The 18,890-nt window shown below is 36.4% G+C and overlaps 1 protein-coding gene across 1 annotated transcript in view; it reads right to left on the bottom strand.

Annotated features, from left to right (window-relative positions):
• PRIM2 (DNA primase subunit 2) overlaps positions 1–18,890 on the bottom strand; it is a gene marked incomplete at its 5' end in the record, with an annotated part of 129,761 nt that overhangs the window by 41,237 nt on the left and 69,634 nt on the right. The window contains 3 exons of the mRNA XM_081998173.1: positions 7,074–7,259; positions 8,384–8,456; positions 15,856–15,923. Coding sequence (XP_081854299.1) covers positions 7,074–7,259; positions 8,384–8,456; positions 15,856–15,923 — 327 coding nt within the window. The remainder of the gene's footprint in view (positions 1–7,073; positions 7,260–8,383; positions 8,457–15,855; positions 15,924–18,890) is intronic.

Raw genomic sequence — 18,890 nt, 5'->3', positions numbered from 1 at the left:
TTTCTATGACTTAGCAGAATTTAACCGGACTGCAAGAAGTTATTCACGCCTGATCATACTTCTTGGAATACAACCAAATGCAACCCCTGTGAGCATACTTTCTCAGTCCTCTCACTTCCAGAATCCATTACAGATCTCTTTCCTACTGCTTTGGTCAACAGGTATACTAAACAAATTGAAGAAATCAAGCCATGCAGACCAGTATGTCAGTAATATGCCAACAGTAGTCATCTGAGCGTTTCAAAATTCTGAAGTGCTCCACAAGAGATGGGAGCAGAATGTTAGCTAGCATAAATGAATGCGCACAGGACATGAAGGACACAAAGGACAAATTCCATCTATAAAACACAACTTCAAATAAAAATGATAATGTATGATAGCAAGAATCTTGCATAGACTTAACATACTTACTATGATACACTTATTGCCAAAAATAACCCAATTTTAATGGCAATTGAAACTTATTTCTGTTCAGCTAAAGAAGGATATTATGATTCCTGAGACAAACTCCGTGGCCTGACCAGAGAGGTCTTGCAAGAAATTCCTAGTTTTCAGGCTCAGCTCTAACTGTTCATATGGAACCCAATGGGCAAGAATAATAGCTGTCCACAACGTAAGTCCTCAGGATTTTCAGTTATTCGAGCTCAGCTCCTCACTGCTTCTTATTAGCAAGTTACCATAGCCAAAGGAAAGAAAAAAAAATCTTTTTCCATCTACAACCAACAAGAAAGCTGTACTAATTCAGCTTGACTCAGATGCAACAACAACAATCCATGAATTTACAGCTTCATCATGCTTTTAATTCTCATGCCCAGTTGTACAAATTTTAAGAACAAATTCACTCAAACACCTCTTCTGCATATTGTTTATTAAAATATAAAACAAATTCCAGTCTATCCTCTTCAGCTGAGATCATGCCAGCTCATTGCTCTCAGCAGCCATCTCTCTTCACATGAGTATCACCTTCAACAACAGTTATATCCCATTTGAACAATACACCTGTTAAACTCCAGGCTTCAATCTATATGCAAAAAAATATGTTGAGGAAGCTCTATGAAAGGAGTAGATCTCCTGATGATTGATTCACTGCCTTAAAGATGATTTCTGGAAACGAACATGACTATGGAGTTCAGACAATGGACGTTTTTAACTTGGTGTTCAGTGTGTCACTGTGGCAAAGGCTGTTCAGTTCCTATCTACGAGCATCTTGGTCAAGTCACTTCACAGTTTTGCACAAATACTCCGATTTCATAGACTCAGCTGTTCAGAGGAACACCACAGAGGACTATACTAAAAAAAAAAAACCCCACAAACAAACAGAAAAAAAAAACCCACAAAAAAGAACTCAGGAATAGTGAAATCTGAAAGTCCTTTTCTTTAGCCTTTGAGGTTGAAATTAAAATTAAATACTAATTTTTACTACAAGCCTACATGCCTAGGATGCACTTGGACCACCTACTGTCTTGAAACCCCCATAACAATTGCACATTACCATTTTTTTCTTCAAACTTGCATTTAAAGGTTTAATGTAAATTCAATAGTAAGTTTGCAAATCAAAATGAGTCATGTAAATGAAAAAGCATTTCCTTGTTTCTTCTGACAATTAAAACACTTTTAGCCTGCTATTAAAGAAATTTCAAGAGCTAACTTTGTAGAATACAAAAAAACATTTGGAAACATATCATAAAAGTATTTTGACTTTCTTTATGCTCAGTTATACTACGTAAGCATAGCCATTCAACATATAATGAAGTTATGAATAGAATGTCATTTTGCCAATACAGAATAAAAATTATTCACTCAAAATCTTTAATGTTCACTTGTTCTATCTCACTACAACTAGAGTAGGAAATGATAATTTCCAAATAATGAAAGAGAAATACAGATAGTAAGTGGTTCTACTGAAGCTAATCTGTACAGTCACTGGTGGAAAGAAAAAAAATTCTATTTCATTTTATGATAAGTTTAACACAAAAATACAATTTAATCAAGAGCTTGACTACCTAGTCCCCTGATAACTAATGAAAGCAAAAGCAATATGCTTAACTACATTAATGCTTTGTTACCACGACATACTCTTCCACTTCTACAGATTTCAGGGGGATACGATTTTACGGGTAATATATGCTGCACTTTTATTACATTTTTTTGTATCCTAGAAGAGCACAAACGTTTTCTTAAAGTTCTATAGTAGCCTTTATTGATCTCAGGAGAATTCAAGCCTAGCCACATATTTGCATTACAGTACCACTGATGTACAACTGAAAAAAGATCAGATTTTAATCTGTATAGAGGAATTTCAATTATATTGTTATCTCTTAGATGTTAGATATTGTGGCTTGCTGTTCAACATGTCACTCCAGGCTGCAGAATTGTAAAGTTCAAATAATTCAAGAATAAGACTAGCAAATTACATTCAATTAGAGAATTATAATTAAAAAGACAGAACAATAAATAGACAGAATAAAGATCCTTTTCTGATTTATGAATCAAAATATGTTCCCAAAATAGTAGGCACCTTTATTCAATATAAAAGGGCAAGTAAAAAAAGAACCTAGTTGCAAATCAACCCCCAAATCTCAAACAAATGAGAAAGTAAAATACCAAAAGCAAATGTAACCAACTGACTGATAAAGAAAATATTCATGGAGATTTAAGGAGGTGGAGGTTGTTGTAAAGAACCACCACATCACCCATGCATTATAAATTGCACTGGGGATAGTTGTGTGTGCTTAAAAGCACTGCCCTACAGATTATCAAGTGCCTATTTCTATTTTTATTTAAATACACGGGGTTTTTCATAATATAATTGTATAGACCTACAAAGCATTACAGCATAAGCACTTCTAATTTACATCTACATGTTATATTTGTTTATTCCGTATGATCTTGTCTCCCTCTAGTGGCTGGCCCTCACAAAAATGTACTTTGACCTGTATGCAGAATCACAGGATAATTCAGGCTGGAAAGGACCCCACGAGGTCTCTAGTCCTTTCTGATAGCCCTGGTAGAAACATCCATGACCAGCCGTTTGCAATCAAAGTAAAGCCTCAATCCTGAATCCCAGATTCAAGGACCTCCTAAGATAGTCTGGAAAAGAAATGGAAGAGCCAGGAAAATCAAATCACTGGAACTATCTCATTTGGATGTATCTCCATCAGAAAGTTTCATCACTTAACAGAGCAGGAGATATATTCGTTTGCATATTGATGCAGAATATGGCTAGCAAGTTGGCTGTCCTCAGTTTTATACATGATCATGTGTGGAAGAAACATCTAGAATATATTAATAGTCAAGTGAAACTCAAAAGCTTCATTGTGAAGGGTTTCCTTCTTTACCAGTCACAGACCCTGAGCAAGATTAAGTCTGAGTAAACTTTCTTCTTCCTTCTTCCAGGAAAACGTCTCTCATGAGGACCTTCACTAGCAAGAAGGGATGAAGAGACATATCTCAGACAGGAACCTCTGACAACTGGAAAACAACCTGCTCACTGCTGCTTGTGATCAGCTGCTGCAGAAAACAAGAAGCCATACAAAACTGCAGTAAGATGATTTGGAAAACAAAGTCAGGAAGAAGAGGCTTTACTAGCCTGAATGTCCCAGGAAAGAGTCCTTGAACATGGGGGCTAAAGAGCCATGTCTCGTTCTTAGTAAGAAGTCACAAGGACACAAAAGTTGTTCTGCTGTCAGGATAATTTTCTAACTCTTAAGTTTTGGAGTTTTTTTTAAAAAAAAAAAAGCAACCAAATTCTTGCACATTTTTCAGATGTACTTCAATAGCTAATAAAAATCAATGCAATATTGAATTGCAGTATCAAAGGAATTACTTTTCCACACAGTAGTGCACAACTATCAACTGTCTCTTCTGTAAAAAGTGGTAAATAATCAGAGTACTAGAAGAGAGCATTTCATACCACCATGCACCAAATACTGCTAAGAAAAGGAATATATCTCACAAGTATTTCTGTAGAAAAGGAAAGCAGAAAGTGATGGGTTGCCTTAAAGTCATCCATTTGTATCAAAACCTTGATTCCAGACTATTAGCTAAAGAAGTAACTGAATAATACCTTAAAGAAATTGAACCAGCTTTCATTCTTTTCTTTGTTCTAAACACCGCATCATCTTTCAAAGTCTAATTTCACATTCACAGACTACTCATACAAATAGATCTGAAAACAAAAAGTCAAGTAACAAGCTCTGCTGTAAGAGGATTTTATTTTGAACTATTAGAGCATTTTTATAACCATAATGTAAATATTTAATTCGTCTTGATTCATCTTCATCTTATTACTTGCTTGTTTCAAGTATTGTAAAAGCATACTAGAGTTACTCTCCTCTTTTTTGGGGGGTGGTGATGGATTTTTTAAGCAACAAGAACAGGATATGAAAGAATCTATGGAAATTAATATCTGTTTGGAGTAGAATGTTTAGAGTAAGATTACGTTTTATAGAAAAAACAAACCAACCTTAAAGTAACACTGAGGTTATGAAGCCAACTGGCATAACCATTCAGTCAGAAGTAACACATCTACCACCATTTGGCAGTTGATCCTATCATCTGAACAACAATAATTTACCATTTAGGCACTCCAAACTTAGCAATTTGCAGAGCAATTTCAATTACAGAGCCTAAAGAAAAAGTTTTCTTTTGTGCTCTGCATTTGTCTTTGTTGTGAACATGCCAGTACATGATCATTCCCCACCCCCAACAGAGCATCTCTACCAGTTTCAGTGCTTTCTTTGTGGGCACTGTTCTATTTTTTCCACTGAATACATGGTTTCACGCTTCATTTACAATATACTTTACAGATTTCTCTCTAAAGGTAAAATATTGTGTCTTACAAACTTTTCTACAATGTTTTTATCAATGACCCCTGCGGTATGTCCACATCAGTGATTCAGAGCACAGGAGGAGTTCTTTTCGGTGCAAATTTTCCTTGTTCCTACGCTTAGCTTGGTGGTAGGCACTCCAGCGCACCACTGTGTTCAAGGTAGCTTCCTTCCTGCTGAAGACTGAAGCTGTGTGCCAAGAATTCTTAGGGTTGAGAACTGGCGTAAGTGTTACAGCCATTAAAGACGAATGTGAGCACACAATTTTGAAACCATAACCATTTGCAGCAAATAGAACAGTCCCTCATTGCAATACCGCAACGAATAATTAACCTCAGTCTTTAGCAAGTATCATGCATGTACCTTCACAATGCTCCAGTAAGACAAAACAGTATAGTTATCTCCCCTACAGGAAAGGAACAATGGCATGAGCGTCAGAAAATAAAAATGTTAAAAGAAGAAAGTACTAACAAGAATTGTATTAATCTTCATTTTTTCAGGACATTAAACATTATATGACATTTTACTGTTAAAAACCACAGGCCACTGACTTTAGTTACATGTGTGAAAAGTCAGCTGCTTTTTTTTCACCCCAAGTCTGAAGTTGGTTATCTAGAACTTGAGAAGAATGAAAGTTACATGGAAATAGCAGCCTCCTTGTCAAAAATGTAGTAACTTCAACCCCCTACTTCATTCACAATAGGCTTTCTAACGTTCAAAGTTAAACACAGTATCATAAAATTTCATTTATTTCTAGGGCCTATCAAGAGAGATGCTATAGTAGAAAGTCATAACTCTGTGATTGAAAACAGGATTAAGGTGCATACATGTCTTCATACATGTGCATGCACCCAGGGTCAAAGCACAAGTAGGTGGAATTGAACCTGTTCATACAATATTTTTTTAAAACAGAAATAACAAATGTATATATTTACATTGTTATTGTTTCTGACAGCTTGTTTTTATTCTTTCAATTTCCTTTAAGCACAGGAAACAGCAACTGAAAAGTTTGTATTTTCCTGAATTCAACTAGTAATTAACTGGCATTCAACTGCAAAATTTAAGTTATTACCTCTCTTCAAATCTTTTCTTGAAACCTTTGTAAGGGAATACATTTTGGATTTCTTTTTTAACAAAACAGGTATCTCCTCTTAAATCATATCTAATTTAAGGAGCTAGATTTACAGAGGTTTAGGTACTCATTCAAATCATACCTTCAAATCCCTTTCCTCTTCACAAAAAACCTGCAGACGAGTTGATCTGACTTGAGACACATATACCATAACTCATTGTAGCCAGCATTACTTTTTGTCCTGTATCTTGTATAAATAGCCACGTCCCAGAGAACCTAAGCTAACAAGAGACTGTCTACCAAATACTACATACTGTACTGCTTCATAGTACCCTGCAAAGCTGACATCTCACAATATTAGATGCAAAGTATCACAGTCCAAACAAAACTGACATAACCTCTGAAATATCTGCTCTAACACATACCACAGGCCAGGCAGAGCTGGGTAAGAGAGGAAGCCTGCTTGATTCTACCTAGGCTGTTCAAGGTAAGGAGCAAACCTCCAAAAATTAGCATACATTTTTCATGCTATCAAAGAGACAGCACACGTATGTTACACTTTCCTCACTCATGATACTCTCAAAAATATTAGCAAGGGTTAGACCAATGACTAATAGGTCAATAATACTGCCTATTAAACTGAACAGCTTTTTCTCACTATTTCCTTGAACATATTCTTCTGTCTTCACTCACCTCTAGTTTCTTCTTTTATTCTTAGACTGTAAACTTACTAAAGCAAGCTCACCTCACACACAGCTGTCCAATTTTCTTTTTTTTAATTAGCCACCAAAAAAGGCTAACCTTGCCTTTCAGATAGTGCTGATTTGTGGTCACCTACCTGCTTGGTGAATTAATTTATTCACATAGTACCTGCACTCATAAAGGACATCGGTTTCCTAGTGGTTTAGTGGTAAAGTAAAATTTTCCTAGTCCCCATCTACAAAAAGCCTCTTTGCAGCTTGCCCTTTTTCCCCATGCTTCAAGAGGATGACCAACAAAATGAATAAAATCATAAGCAAAGAGAGAAAAAAAACCCCACCCTTAATAGTCAAAAGGCACAGTAATGTCTTTTATCTACTTTAACAAGCATCTATCCAAATATATAGCGCAATGTACACATTACCTACATCCTCACATTCACATATTTAGGTATTTTTAATTTGCTGAATTACCTTGTCTGCATCCACTTTTCCTCTGATAAATTCTTTCTTCCAAAATTCCAGTGCCTGCTCCAGAGTCAAGCCGATGCCTTTTAAGAACAGTCCATACTGCATACGGCCTCCATGACGGAGGTGATGGTTATCACGTAGGGCTTTGTGCAACTGGCGCATGCAAAGAGGGAACGACTTCACAGAAAGCTGTTGGGAGAAAAGTTTATGTTTAAGGCATACTGATAATTTAATTTGTAGGACATATGCTTATTGTGATGATTAATTAGCTCCACTTGAAAATGCCAATGGATGGAAGAAACGATATGCATGTGCAGAGCGCCTTGGCACTGATAATAACACAACTGTGTCCATAAACTATCAAATCCAATAACCATCTCAAGAACAAAATCCAAAGGACAGAGTAATACAGGTGGTACTAGCAGACTATCTTCAGCTACAAAGTAACATAGGTTTAACTGCTCTCAGGAAAAATATATCCACAGTTCCATTATAATGTTTCCTGCTTCTTCCTTATTTTAGCTTCTGGAATGTCATTCTAAGCTTTGCTGGAGTTTTGGGGCGTTGAGGGAGGGGAAGAGTTTTTTTAAACGTCTTTGAAAAATTCCAAGCAGGAGTAAAATCCATTGCAATGGATCTGCAGGTTTTTTCCCTGAAGAATACTATTTCTTATAAAGCAAGATTGCAGAGATAAAAAAATTGTAACATTCAAGTTTACTTGGGCCTTGAATTTTTGTTTTTAACATCTGAGTCATGCCATGGAATTCACTACCAAAGGAACACTGTCATGGTTAAGATGGACAGTGAAAGCACAAACAATTTCTGAAGTTGAGATAAAGGAGTTGGAATGTGTTTTCAATTCTCTTTACACCATTGATGTGGTTTTAGAATCCACTTTATTTACTTCTTCATTTTGAAAATCCCTCTTGTAAGTCGAAAGTCCAAAAAAGAGCACTGAAAAGACTAACACTGCAAAGCAATAATCATAAATGAAACATCATGGGTTGCAAAATTATTAAGAAAATTTTGTTAAACTCTGTTTACAATTGTTAGGTATTTGTGAAAGTACACAAAATTAAGCATCAAATTAAGCAATTCATTATAGCTCTAGTCTAAATCCTGATTAGATGCATTTGTAGTTAATTCTGCTCCATTTTAAACTTTATCACAATTTAATTCAAGTAGTTTTCAAGTTACAAAGAAAATATGAATCAAAAAATAACGGCTTTACATGTTGTCTGTACATACAGAACTTGAATTTAAGAAGTTACATATCAACATACAACATAACGCAATAAACACAGAGGACTTACAGCATCTATCTGTTCTAGAGAAATTTTTCCAGTGTTCTTTTGCACGCTGTAATCTGGGCCAATGTAAGAATGGCTGAAAAACAAAGTAAACAGTACAGCATCATTTAAACCTGTCAAAAAATAGTATTTTTTTTAAGTTTACAAATTTAGAAAGAAATTATTTTACCAATTAAGGGCTGCAAATACTTTATATCAGGCAAAACCAAGAAAACAGTATTTGACAATTGTGTAAGTAATTAAGATTTATAAAACCAAGATTAGAGTCAACACAGTAAGGAAATCCTCCCTCCTTCTATCTGAAAGGAGTAGTGAGGGGTCATTCAGAATTCAGATCACAAGATCACGCAATTGTTGAGGTCAAGAGAGACCTCTGAAGATCATCTAGTCCAATCCCCCACTCAAAACAGAGTTAACTACAGCAGGTTGCTTAGCATCTCAACCAGCTGGGTTTTGAGCATCTTCAAGCACAGAAACTTCTGAGCAACCTGTTCCAGTGTTTGACCACCCTGGCAGTAAAAAAGTTATTTCTTATGTTTAAGTGGAATTTCCTGTATATCCATTTGTGCCTATTGCCTCTTGGCTTATCGCTGGATACCACTGAGAAGAGTCTTGCTCTTCTTTACTCCCCCTTATCAGACATCTATTTATACGCGCTGATAAGATTCACACACACCCCCTCCTGAAATTTATCTCTTCCAAATTGAACAATCTCAGTTCTCTCAGCCTCTCCTCATATGTACTGGGGAGCCCAGATGTGGCCTCACCAGTGCTGAAGGGACGGATCACCTCCCTCGACCTGTTGGGCGTGGTCTTCCTAATGCCACCAAAGAGACTGGAAGCTTGCTTTGCTTCAGGGGTGCACTAGTGGCTCCTAGTCAGCTTTTTGTCCACCAGGACCCCAAGGTCCTCTTCTGCAATCCTGTTTCACAGGCGTTCAGCCCTCAACCTATACTGGTACATGGGGTTATCCCTCGCCAGATGCAAGACTTGGTATTTGACTTCACAGGGTTCATCTTCAGCCCATTTCTCCAGCCTGTCCAAGTCCATCTGAGAAGCAGCATACCCACTGGTGTAAACCATTCCTCCCCGCTTTGTATCATCTGAGACCTACTGAGTGCACACTCTGTTCCATCACCTAGTACATTGAAGAAGCAGCTAAACAATATAGGAGTCGGTATTGATCCCTAAGGTATTCCAGTAGTGACTGGCCTCCAGCTGGTCTGAATCTCAAACCTTTGAGCACAGCACTTCAGCCAGTTTTCAGTCCACCTCACTGTCCATTTACCTAGCCCATACTTCATCAGTTGTCAATGAAGACGTTACAAGAGACAGTGTCAAAAACCTTGCTAAAGTCAAGACAAACAACATCCACTGCTTACCCCCCTCACCCCCATCCGTTGAGCCTTCTATGATAAAACGACCAGCTATGAGATTGGTCAAGCATAATTTCCCTTTCACAAATCCTTGCTGACCACACTCAGGATCACCTTCTTGTCCTTCATATGTCTGGAACTGACATGAGGCTGACCAGCCTATGGATCCTTTCTCCTTACTCTTTGTGAAGGCAGGGTTCACTTTTGCTTTCTTCCAGTAATCAAGAACCTTTTCTACTTTGCTACATCTACTGTGAGGGAAGAAGAAAAACTCAAAAACTCTTAAGGGTACCAATAAAAAGATGGGAAGTCTTTAACTGCAGTACTGACATACAAACACGTATTAACTCCTGCCAGTAGCTGTCTAGCCAAAATAGCACAGGACTTTGCATGTGCTGCCTCATCTTTCATTCATACTGCAACAAAGCTACTTCCGGTACTTAAGCTAAATTCAGAAAACCCTACACTACAGCAGAGACAGTCACGTAGACATTGTCACCAAAGTAATTTCAAATCAAATACAACCATCTAATGCCCAGCTTTACTTTTAAATATAAAGGCTTCTTGAATGAGGATATATGCAGGGCTGCAGAATAGGCCAAGAGAAATGCTTACAGGAGAACCCAGCCAAACTCAAGATTTGACAGTACCGCAAACAATAAAGCAAACAGGGGCTTTGGATACAAAACTCAGGTTGCAAACTCTGGGTAAGACAAATTTCTTTGTGCAAGAGGGATTTTGCAAGTAACTTAAAAAGATCATGTCTTAAATCTTCTGAAGGCATATAGACATTAACTCCAGAAAAAAGGAAGTTAGCTAAATGATGATACTCTGTGCTACAGATTATTTTGTGACATTTCAATACTGTAAAGTGTAAAAAACATATAGCTGGGTTGATTTTACTACAGTACAAATAATTTGTTTAATTATACATGCATTCATTCGTTCCTTAGTCTTATTTTTGGCACACACTGGAGCACTAGGCAAGCTTACTGTACTTAACAGATTTTTTTTTTTTCAATACACAACAATAGATAAATAAAAGTACTTGAACTGTGTATGTCTATTACTACTGATTCTACTAAAGAAGGATCTAAATCTCCTTGCAGAATCAGATCTGCATCGCTTTACTTAGGCAAACTACAAACACAACAAAAAACACAGTCCCAAAAACATCATAATTGAAGCACAGAACAATAGAAAACAGCTGTTGCTTATGCAACTTCATTTTTATTTTGTAAAAGAATCAGTTAGGAAAATGACCATTCAGTCAGTTATCACACTGGCGCTTCAGGACGTGGTTTAGGGGACATGGTGGCGCTGGATTAATGGTTGGACTTGATGATCTTAAAGGTCCTTTCCAACCTTAGTGATTCTGTGATCCCAGGATGAGTGCTGGTAGCTTCTTACGCTGCTCTCCCATAATCACTTCAGATCATCTGCCTGTACTCTATAGTATTCATTAGAGTCATACCAATACTGAAAAAAATTGCTAAGCTAAAGAAAACCACTTCTTCCTAGCATCCATAGAAAGGATTGGCCTGGGAAGAGGAGGTCCAAAGAGAAGACACAGAAGTTTTCCTATACAATAAGCAACCAAAATAAGACTTCTGAAGTTACTGGTAAAGAGGACATACTCTCTGAATCTTGCTGACCATTACATCTGGACTTGGTAGAAAAGTCTACTGCATGGACACAAAACGCAATGCCAAGGAAGAGGGTGGGAGAGGAGAAGAAGAAATTATGCTTTTCAGACTCTGAAAAGCTCAAATAATCTCAGTATGGTAAGCAAACAGGAAAAGTTTTTCATAAATGTTTCCTTATTTTTACATTAAAAAGCAGCATATGACCTTTGCAAGGTCAAAGTTTCTTGATACCTGATACCACTCACCAAAGAGCTGAACCCTACAAACTGCCTTCAAAGGTGATGCTCTGAAAAAAGAGTATGCCTTATGTATCCAAAACATGTGGTAGATTGGAGCTAGCACATAAAGAAGCTGGCACTAGTCATGTGGCCTTTGGCAGCTAAACTGCTGGATTCCTGTCCCAAGGAGCTCAAGGGACCAGAGCTTTTGGGTTTGCAATTTTAGGTGCCAGGTCTTCTGATTTTCTGCAGCAGAGATTCCCCAGGTCCCTTGATTTCATCACAAGAAAATCACACTACTTTCTGCACGGATTGCCATTATTTTATCTACATTTCTATTAAAAAAATCTGAACAACCTTGGGGGGTGGAAATTAAGACTATCCTTTGCTCTATGAACAGCGGTCTTCATTTTTTCATGTAATTAGATGTTGCCAGACAGCTTCCTACCGCTAGTTTGAAACCAAATTACAACACAAGCCAGCCAGGCTTGTGATCACCCTCGCTTTCTTTTCCTATTTTTAAAACTGCTTCCAGTTTTAGCTCTTATTTTGGACTCATCCTTTCTTTTATTCCACATAGCTTCTGAGGTTACTTCCTGATCGAGGTTCTTACCCAGAAATCTCTGTAATTCTTCATAATTTCTTTCTGTGGTTTACTGGAATGCAAGCAGCAATGTCTTCACTTTTCACATAAAACCAGTTTTATTTTACCTCCATATATAAATTCCTGTCTCTCTCCATCCAGCCTAACTCAATAACTCACAACCTGTTTTTCTAATATCCAAAATCTTAGTTACCATAAGTTTTCTAAACTTATCTTGCAACTAAAGATCAATGTATACATTCACATCACTGTTGACCAAGAAGAAACCTCTACTATGTCAATGTTTCCAAGAATGGGATGGCTTCCCATCCCATTCCAAGAATGGCTTTCAATAAACAGCTGTAGGACAGTTCTGATAAATACTGTATCACTCAGATATATGATCATGAGATTTACTATGATACTTGAGACTTACATGAGTAAGGATATGAAGGGCATTTTGTAAATGTTGAAGATAGTAAAAAAACAGCCATTAAGGTGTGCATTCTTCTTTGCTTGCTTGTGAGATGAGCGTGAGAAAGGTGAACATGTCTACATGAGTATTGTGTTATCCATTAAAAAAAATCCAGTCTTGCAAAACACTTGGTTTCTGTATCAACCTTATGAGCTATCATTTGAAGACAGGATTAATAGAATCATATAAATGTTGATTGTAAAGGATGTTAGAAGAACATTTAGTCCCACACCCCACTTTAAGTGGACTACTGCCAACACTAGTCAGGTGAGCTGGGGCTGAATCCTAAAAATCTCCACGAACCAAGATTCCACATCTCTGGCCAATCTACTGAACTATCATTCTAGCATAGACATTTTTCCTAAAGTCCAATCTAAACCTCCCAAGCTGCTATATGTGACCACTGTCATTTGTTATACCCTCTGGCACCATCAAGAATTTCAATACCGTGATGTTTATCATTCAAAGACTTGTAGGCTGTTGATCACCCCTAAGCCTCCTCTTCACCAGACTTGACCAAAGTCAACTCAGCTTCTCCTTATAATTCATGTACAGGCAGACTCCTACAGTAGTTTGATGGGATTACATACGACCGTTTTTGTCTATCTTTGAAATTATTCCTGCTGAAGATTTTAAACAGTAGAGTGTTACAACCCTGTAATTTCATCACAAAACCCATAAAAACTCCTTTCAAAGCAGGAGTTGCAGAACTGTATGCATTTAGTTGCAGAAGTATGCATTTAAACATAAAGTTTCCATTTCTATTAAACTGGTAAAGTTTTAGCAATTTAAATCTCCTTGTAGCCTGCTGTGAGCATGTGAATCCCTAGGCACAATGTTTCATCAAATATTTTAACATTTTAACTAAAAATGTTCTCTTTTTTTTTGGTCTAGTAAAATTAGTATTAGAAAGCACCAATGAAACAGAATAGGACAAAAAGAGGACCTAAGTCACAGATAAAATACATATTTAGTCCAGAACAGTCCAATTACAAAATTCACGTTATGTCTGTTTAAAAAAATGGGCATGGATTAAAATATCTATGCAGACATAATCCACAGTAAAATGACCTTTTCTGAGGACTTGCTAACTTAAAAGTCACAAGCAAATATGAATCGCTGCCAAAAACGTGTGGGGCATTAACAACCAAACAATGCTCCGTAACCTTCAATTGTATGCTCTTTTCACACATTTCTATCTAAGCTTTTGCTCCCCTGATAAAGCTCTATTGACATATGCCAAAAATAAAATACTGCTGCAAGAATTCACACAGTGAAGACAGAGAATCACAGATTCACAGAAATCAAAGACGACCTATTTGGTCATCTGTCTGTTCATTGCCAGAGCTTGTTTGTCAAGTTGTAAGGTTTGACGTATTTTATCTATTTTAAAGAACTTCCAAAAAAGGCAACTTGGAAGCATTTCTGTAGTTTTTTTCCACTGGTGAAAAACTGTACTGCGAACAGTCTCTCTGTTTTCACAAAAGCAAAATGAAAGTAATTTACCTGTACAAGTTAACGTAAGAATGTTCAAAAAATACCTTTTGCATAAATGTAGGATACAGTATCCCTGTCAAAGCAGCTGATGTTAAACTAGCTTTTTGGCTTTCCTTTTCCCATATTTAAAAAAAAAAAAACAAACAAGAAAAGGTTGTGGTTGCTGTGATGCTGAAGGCTGATCCACTTACATGGATCCATAGCATATCAAAAGAAATTTAAAATTTCTCAGTAATTACTACGAGCACAATTTATAAAAAGCTAACCTAATTGCTCTTTACCTTCAAATGGAGAAAGATAAGCCACTGAGGCATATTTTTTAAAATCCCAGTAAGATGTACAGTAATAAAAACATGGAAGGCTAGTGGCATTCAGAAGTATCCTCTAACCAGCTACATAACAGTTACACTGCAATATTTTTTTCATTCATTGCTCTTGAACAAAATTCAATCGTATGTAAATAAGCAGAGATACAATGAACGCTATTTTTCCTATTCTGATTTACACAAAAAGTAATAAAACATGAAACTGTTCCTATGTAATAAAAAACAAGAATTTTTATTTTTTTTTAATCAAAATAAAATGTCAGGTTTTGGTACAGATGCCTGGAACAGTAGAGCACCATAGGAAATAAAGAGCATGCTAACTAGATCTGCACCCTAATCCAGGTGCAGTGCTGTCGTGATGGAGTTTCACTGCTTCCACTTCTAATTCATCCAACATCATTTCAGTGCTCTTAATGCAAAGCTGTAGGTGTTCAAAAACAGAGCTTTTATTACTGACATTCAATATTTAAGTAAATTTCTACCCTTAAAGATATTAGAAATTCAACTGTATAAATACCTGAGCAACCCAATCTAACCAGATCTGCATTGAGCAGAGGCTAGATTAAACGATCTCCAGAGGTTCACTCCAAGCTAAATTATTCAATGATTCTAAGCCAATGCATCTCCCTCTAATTGTATGGTCTTTGTCCTCCAGAATACTACCATAGTAAGAAAACTCTCACAAACAATATAGAGTAGTAAAAAGCAATCACGTATACAAGAAAGAGACCAGACCTACAATTAACCTGAAGAATGTCAGAAAAGTATTTTTAGTTGTTATTCATCTCCAAGCATATTTAAAGAGAGTAGAAAGCTTCTATGTACTATACGCTACAGAAAGAGGCAGACTATTTCAGCTGTGTTGTAGAGCACACTTAACGGTTCACATTTTCCGCTCTCGCCTTAGGTCCACTAAAAGAAGAAAATAGGACTCCATTCATCAATGACAGTGACAGAGAAATCTTCCAAAAAGATCATAGAGCATAAAATATTTGCAACAAGGAAGTCCATACTCTCAGCAGTGTAATTTGGAATCTGTTTCGTTCATAACAAAGCTTAACAACTTTGCACTTACTATAAAAAAATGTTTTTATAAAAGCTACAAATATTTTCTTGTTACTTAGAAGCAACACCAGCTCTGTAAGTTATGTTTCATGTCATTTACAAAGCTTTTGTTAAGCTGAGAAGATAATTTCAGAGCTGAGAAGATAATTTCAGGGCTTTTTTTTTTTTTTCAGTCAAAGCCAATCACACAAGATGAGGTGTCTGAAAAACAATGTAGCTAAAACATTCCACTAATACAATTATTTTAATCTGTACAAACGAATACACTCAAGCTTTCAGTTTATGCTACCTGAGATGATTAAGCAGCGGTTGTAGTCTCTCATCAGACTGTATGGAAGGCAGTGATCGTGCTGTCAGCTAGAAAAAAACAGAAGTTGAATTAATAAAATATTAGCTTCAAAAAATTGATAGCACAAAGCAGGAATGATGTAACAATTGACCCCGAGTTGCTACAACTTTACACAACATTTGATGAGACATACTTTCTCCTATTAAAAACAACTAAGCAGAACCTTCCAAAAATCTGAAGTTTGCCGAAATATTTACAAGTTAAGAAAGTCAGTGAAAAACATTTTTTCTAAAATTACAGCGTTACTTGAATTACATAGCAAGACACCATTGAAAGTGGTATACTTTTTTCCAAACATATTTGAACTAGAAGTAATATTCTACCTAGACAGCCTTCTAGTAGTCACATAATACAAATATAGTCCATTAAGCCATATTTTATACAGTTTACATTTGTATAGAAAAATTTACAGAACATTTAGCACTATATGACTTTTATATAGACATGCTTCTGTGTGTGTACACTGTTGTTTTTCCAAATGAGCATAACCTGTGTTTTGTAATTTGACTGTTCTAAACTAAATACATACTTTTTTCTTGTAACTGTTTCATATGACTAATTAAAACGTTAAACTTTTTCTGAAAAAAATAAACCTAGTACTCTATAAATCAACAAGTACACGTCACGCCATTACAGAATACTAGTTCACTGGTGTATTAACTAAAATAATTGGAAAAAATATGTATTAAATTTGCTTAGTATCAATATATAGGTGTCTACCTTCACTTATAGAAGTTAGCAGCATAGCAGTTCTGATACTGCCTGACATACATCTAACATAACATGCATTTCACGATTCTATTGCTGCCAAGTTAGGCTGTATTTTGAAAACTACCTTCATACAAATTTAAAATTTCAACATATTTCACACTGTATAAATCACAAGTTCTTAATTATTTTACAGGTAACAAAATAGCATGCATACAGTTATACATACTCTAAAAATCTTATTCTTAATAAAAACAGCACAAAAACCTTTTAGAACCAAGGATGTAACTTCACCTTGCTGGCTCCAACACACAAGTAAAGGCAACCACTGAAGTAGGACTAACTAGCAGGCTGCAACTTCTATTTATAAATACACAAATAAATATATCCCCGAAGAAGCTGCGCTCAGTGTTTGGGTACAGGGGCTTATTTGTAACTGTAAGAAACTCCACGCCAAACCCCATCGGCTCATAGGTAGCCCGTGTGGATATGGAGGAGTTCAATACTTTCCTGAAAGATCGCCTGTTCATCGCACCCATTTCATAACCTTTGCTGCCAGGCAGGAGTCAGACTGGGGCCAAATTTTAAACTGATGCCTCAAGCTAGCGATACCAACCACCAGCTAAGCGAGAGGAGGTTCAAAACAGCTAGTCTGTCAAGTGAAAGTTGAAAACACTGAGCACAAGGACAGCGGGGAAGGAGGAAGGGGCCATTTTGGCTGTTAAACCAGTTCTGGCCTGCAGCAACCACCGCTTCAAAGCGCAGCTCTTCTCAGGCTGGGGTAACCCAAGTGTACTCATCTGATCAGACTGCTGCGGCAAAGGTAAGGCCCGCAGTCTCAGCAATCCATCTTTCTTTAAAAGAAGGCCAGTATCTTGGCAATTAAAGCATTATCCACATTCCTTTATTTCAGGGAGCTAAACCGAGATGCATATGGTATACTAAAAGTTGATTAAGCTCTGTATTTATTCAGAAGTTTCTTTCAATAAAAAACTAATTTTCTTACCGCTGAGTATTAAAGGCCAATACACATATTGTTCTATATTCATGTCCTCTACTAAAGTAACTCTCTAATTTTGTCTTAAACACAATCAGAAAACCAGAAATTATTTCTGAAAAGAACTCGGAAGCCCTCAAAATACCAGCCAAATTATACCACTTGGCTAAAATCAGAACAGAACCTGAATTACCTGAAATACCCGGTATTTCTATTAGTGACATAACTGATACAGAAAACAGTATTTGTGTGCCCATTCACATACATATGTATATTTTTACAAGACAATCATACAGTATTTTTCTTTATGCAGTACTTAAATATAAGATTTAACCAGAAAAAAACCTACTTTTTTCCTCATTATAAGCAACGCATTTATAACAAGACAATGTTTAAGAAAGTCAAAGTGGACAGTGGTATAAGAAGCAAAAAACAGTAAAATCCAGAATGTGCAAAAGTATTGACATTACTGTCAAAGTTATACATACATTAAACCATACTGTTATGTAAACATTATCAATGAACAGAAATGCTGTTTTAAAACTAATCTGGGAGACTTGTAGGAATTGAGGTAGAACAAAGAACTAGTAACCTTGGTGTTAACCAAGTGTTTTCTTGATGTCACATTGAAAGAATATGGAAGAAGTGGCCTATGCTGGCTGTTTCGGGAACCATCATTAAAGGGGAAAAAACATAATCCCTTGAAGACACAGTAGAAACGACATGGCCAATGTTTCTTAATCTTTTTTCTTACTGTCTTGTGTTCTACCAACAATTATGGAATCTGCAAATTTTATGAGCAAAATGAATCCCCATTTTCCTCCATTATGTTGCCTGGAAGGACAAGATAAAGTTCTCTACAGAATATGCTCTTGTGAAAATGAGATCATACACCTTTCAACCCTTACAACAAACACTTTGTTAGGTTAGTTCAAATGTTTATTTTCAGGAAGATGTGGGATCCTCATGACACTGTTCTATCTAAAACTAAGGATAGTTCTCCTTAAACACAGTTGAGGAGACCTCAACACAGTTGAGAAGAGCCCATCAAAATATTTGAGCAATTTTAATTGAAAGAGTAAGTTTTCCTTTAACTTACCTGGATTATAAAAATAAAAGGCAAAATATTAATGTGTAAAGTCTTTCCTCACAACTGTATTTTTTCTAACTGAGCGACACTGTAAATAAAATGAGCTTTTACAAAAGTGATGATAAATTAATGCTAATGTTTTCAGAAAGCTACGAAATTTATGCTCTTCTTCAGCAGTAT

This window comes from Phaethon aethereus, assembly GCF_964289735.1.
Source record: "Phaethon aethereus genome assembly, chromosome: 3".
Taxonomy (NCBI): Eukaryota; Metazoa; Chordata; class Aves; order Phaethontiformes; family Phaethontidae; genus Phaethon; species Phaethon aethereus.
The sequence above is the reverse complement of the archived record's forward strand: the minus strand, read 5'-3'. Positions and strand labels throughout refer to the sequence as shown.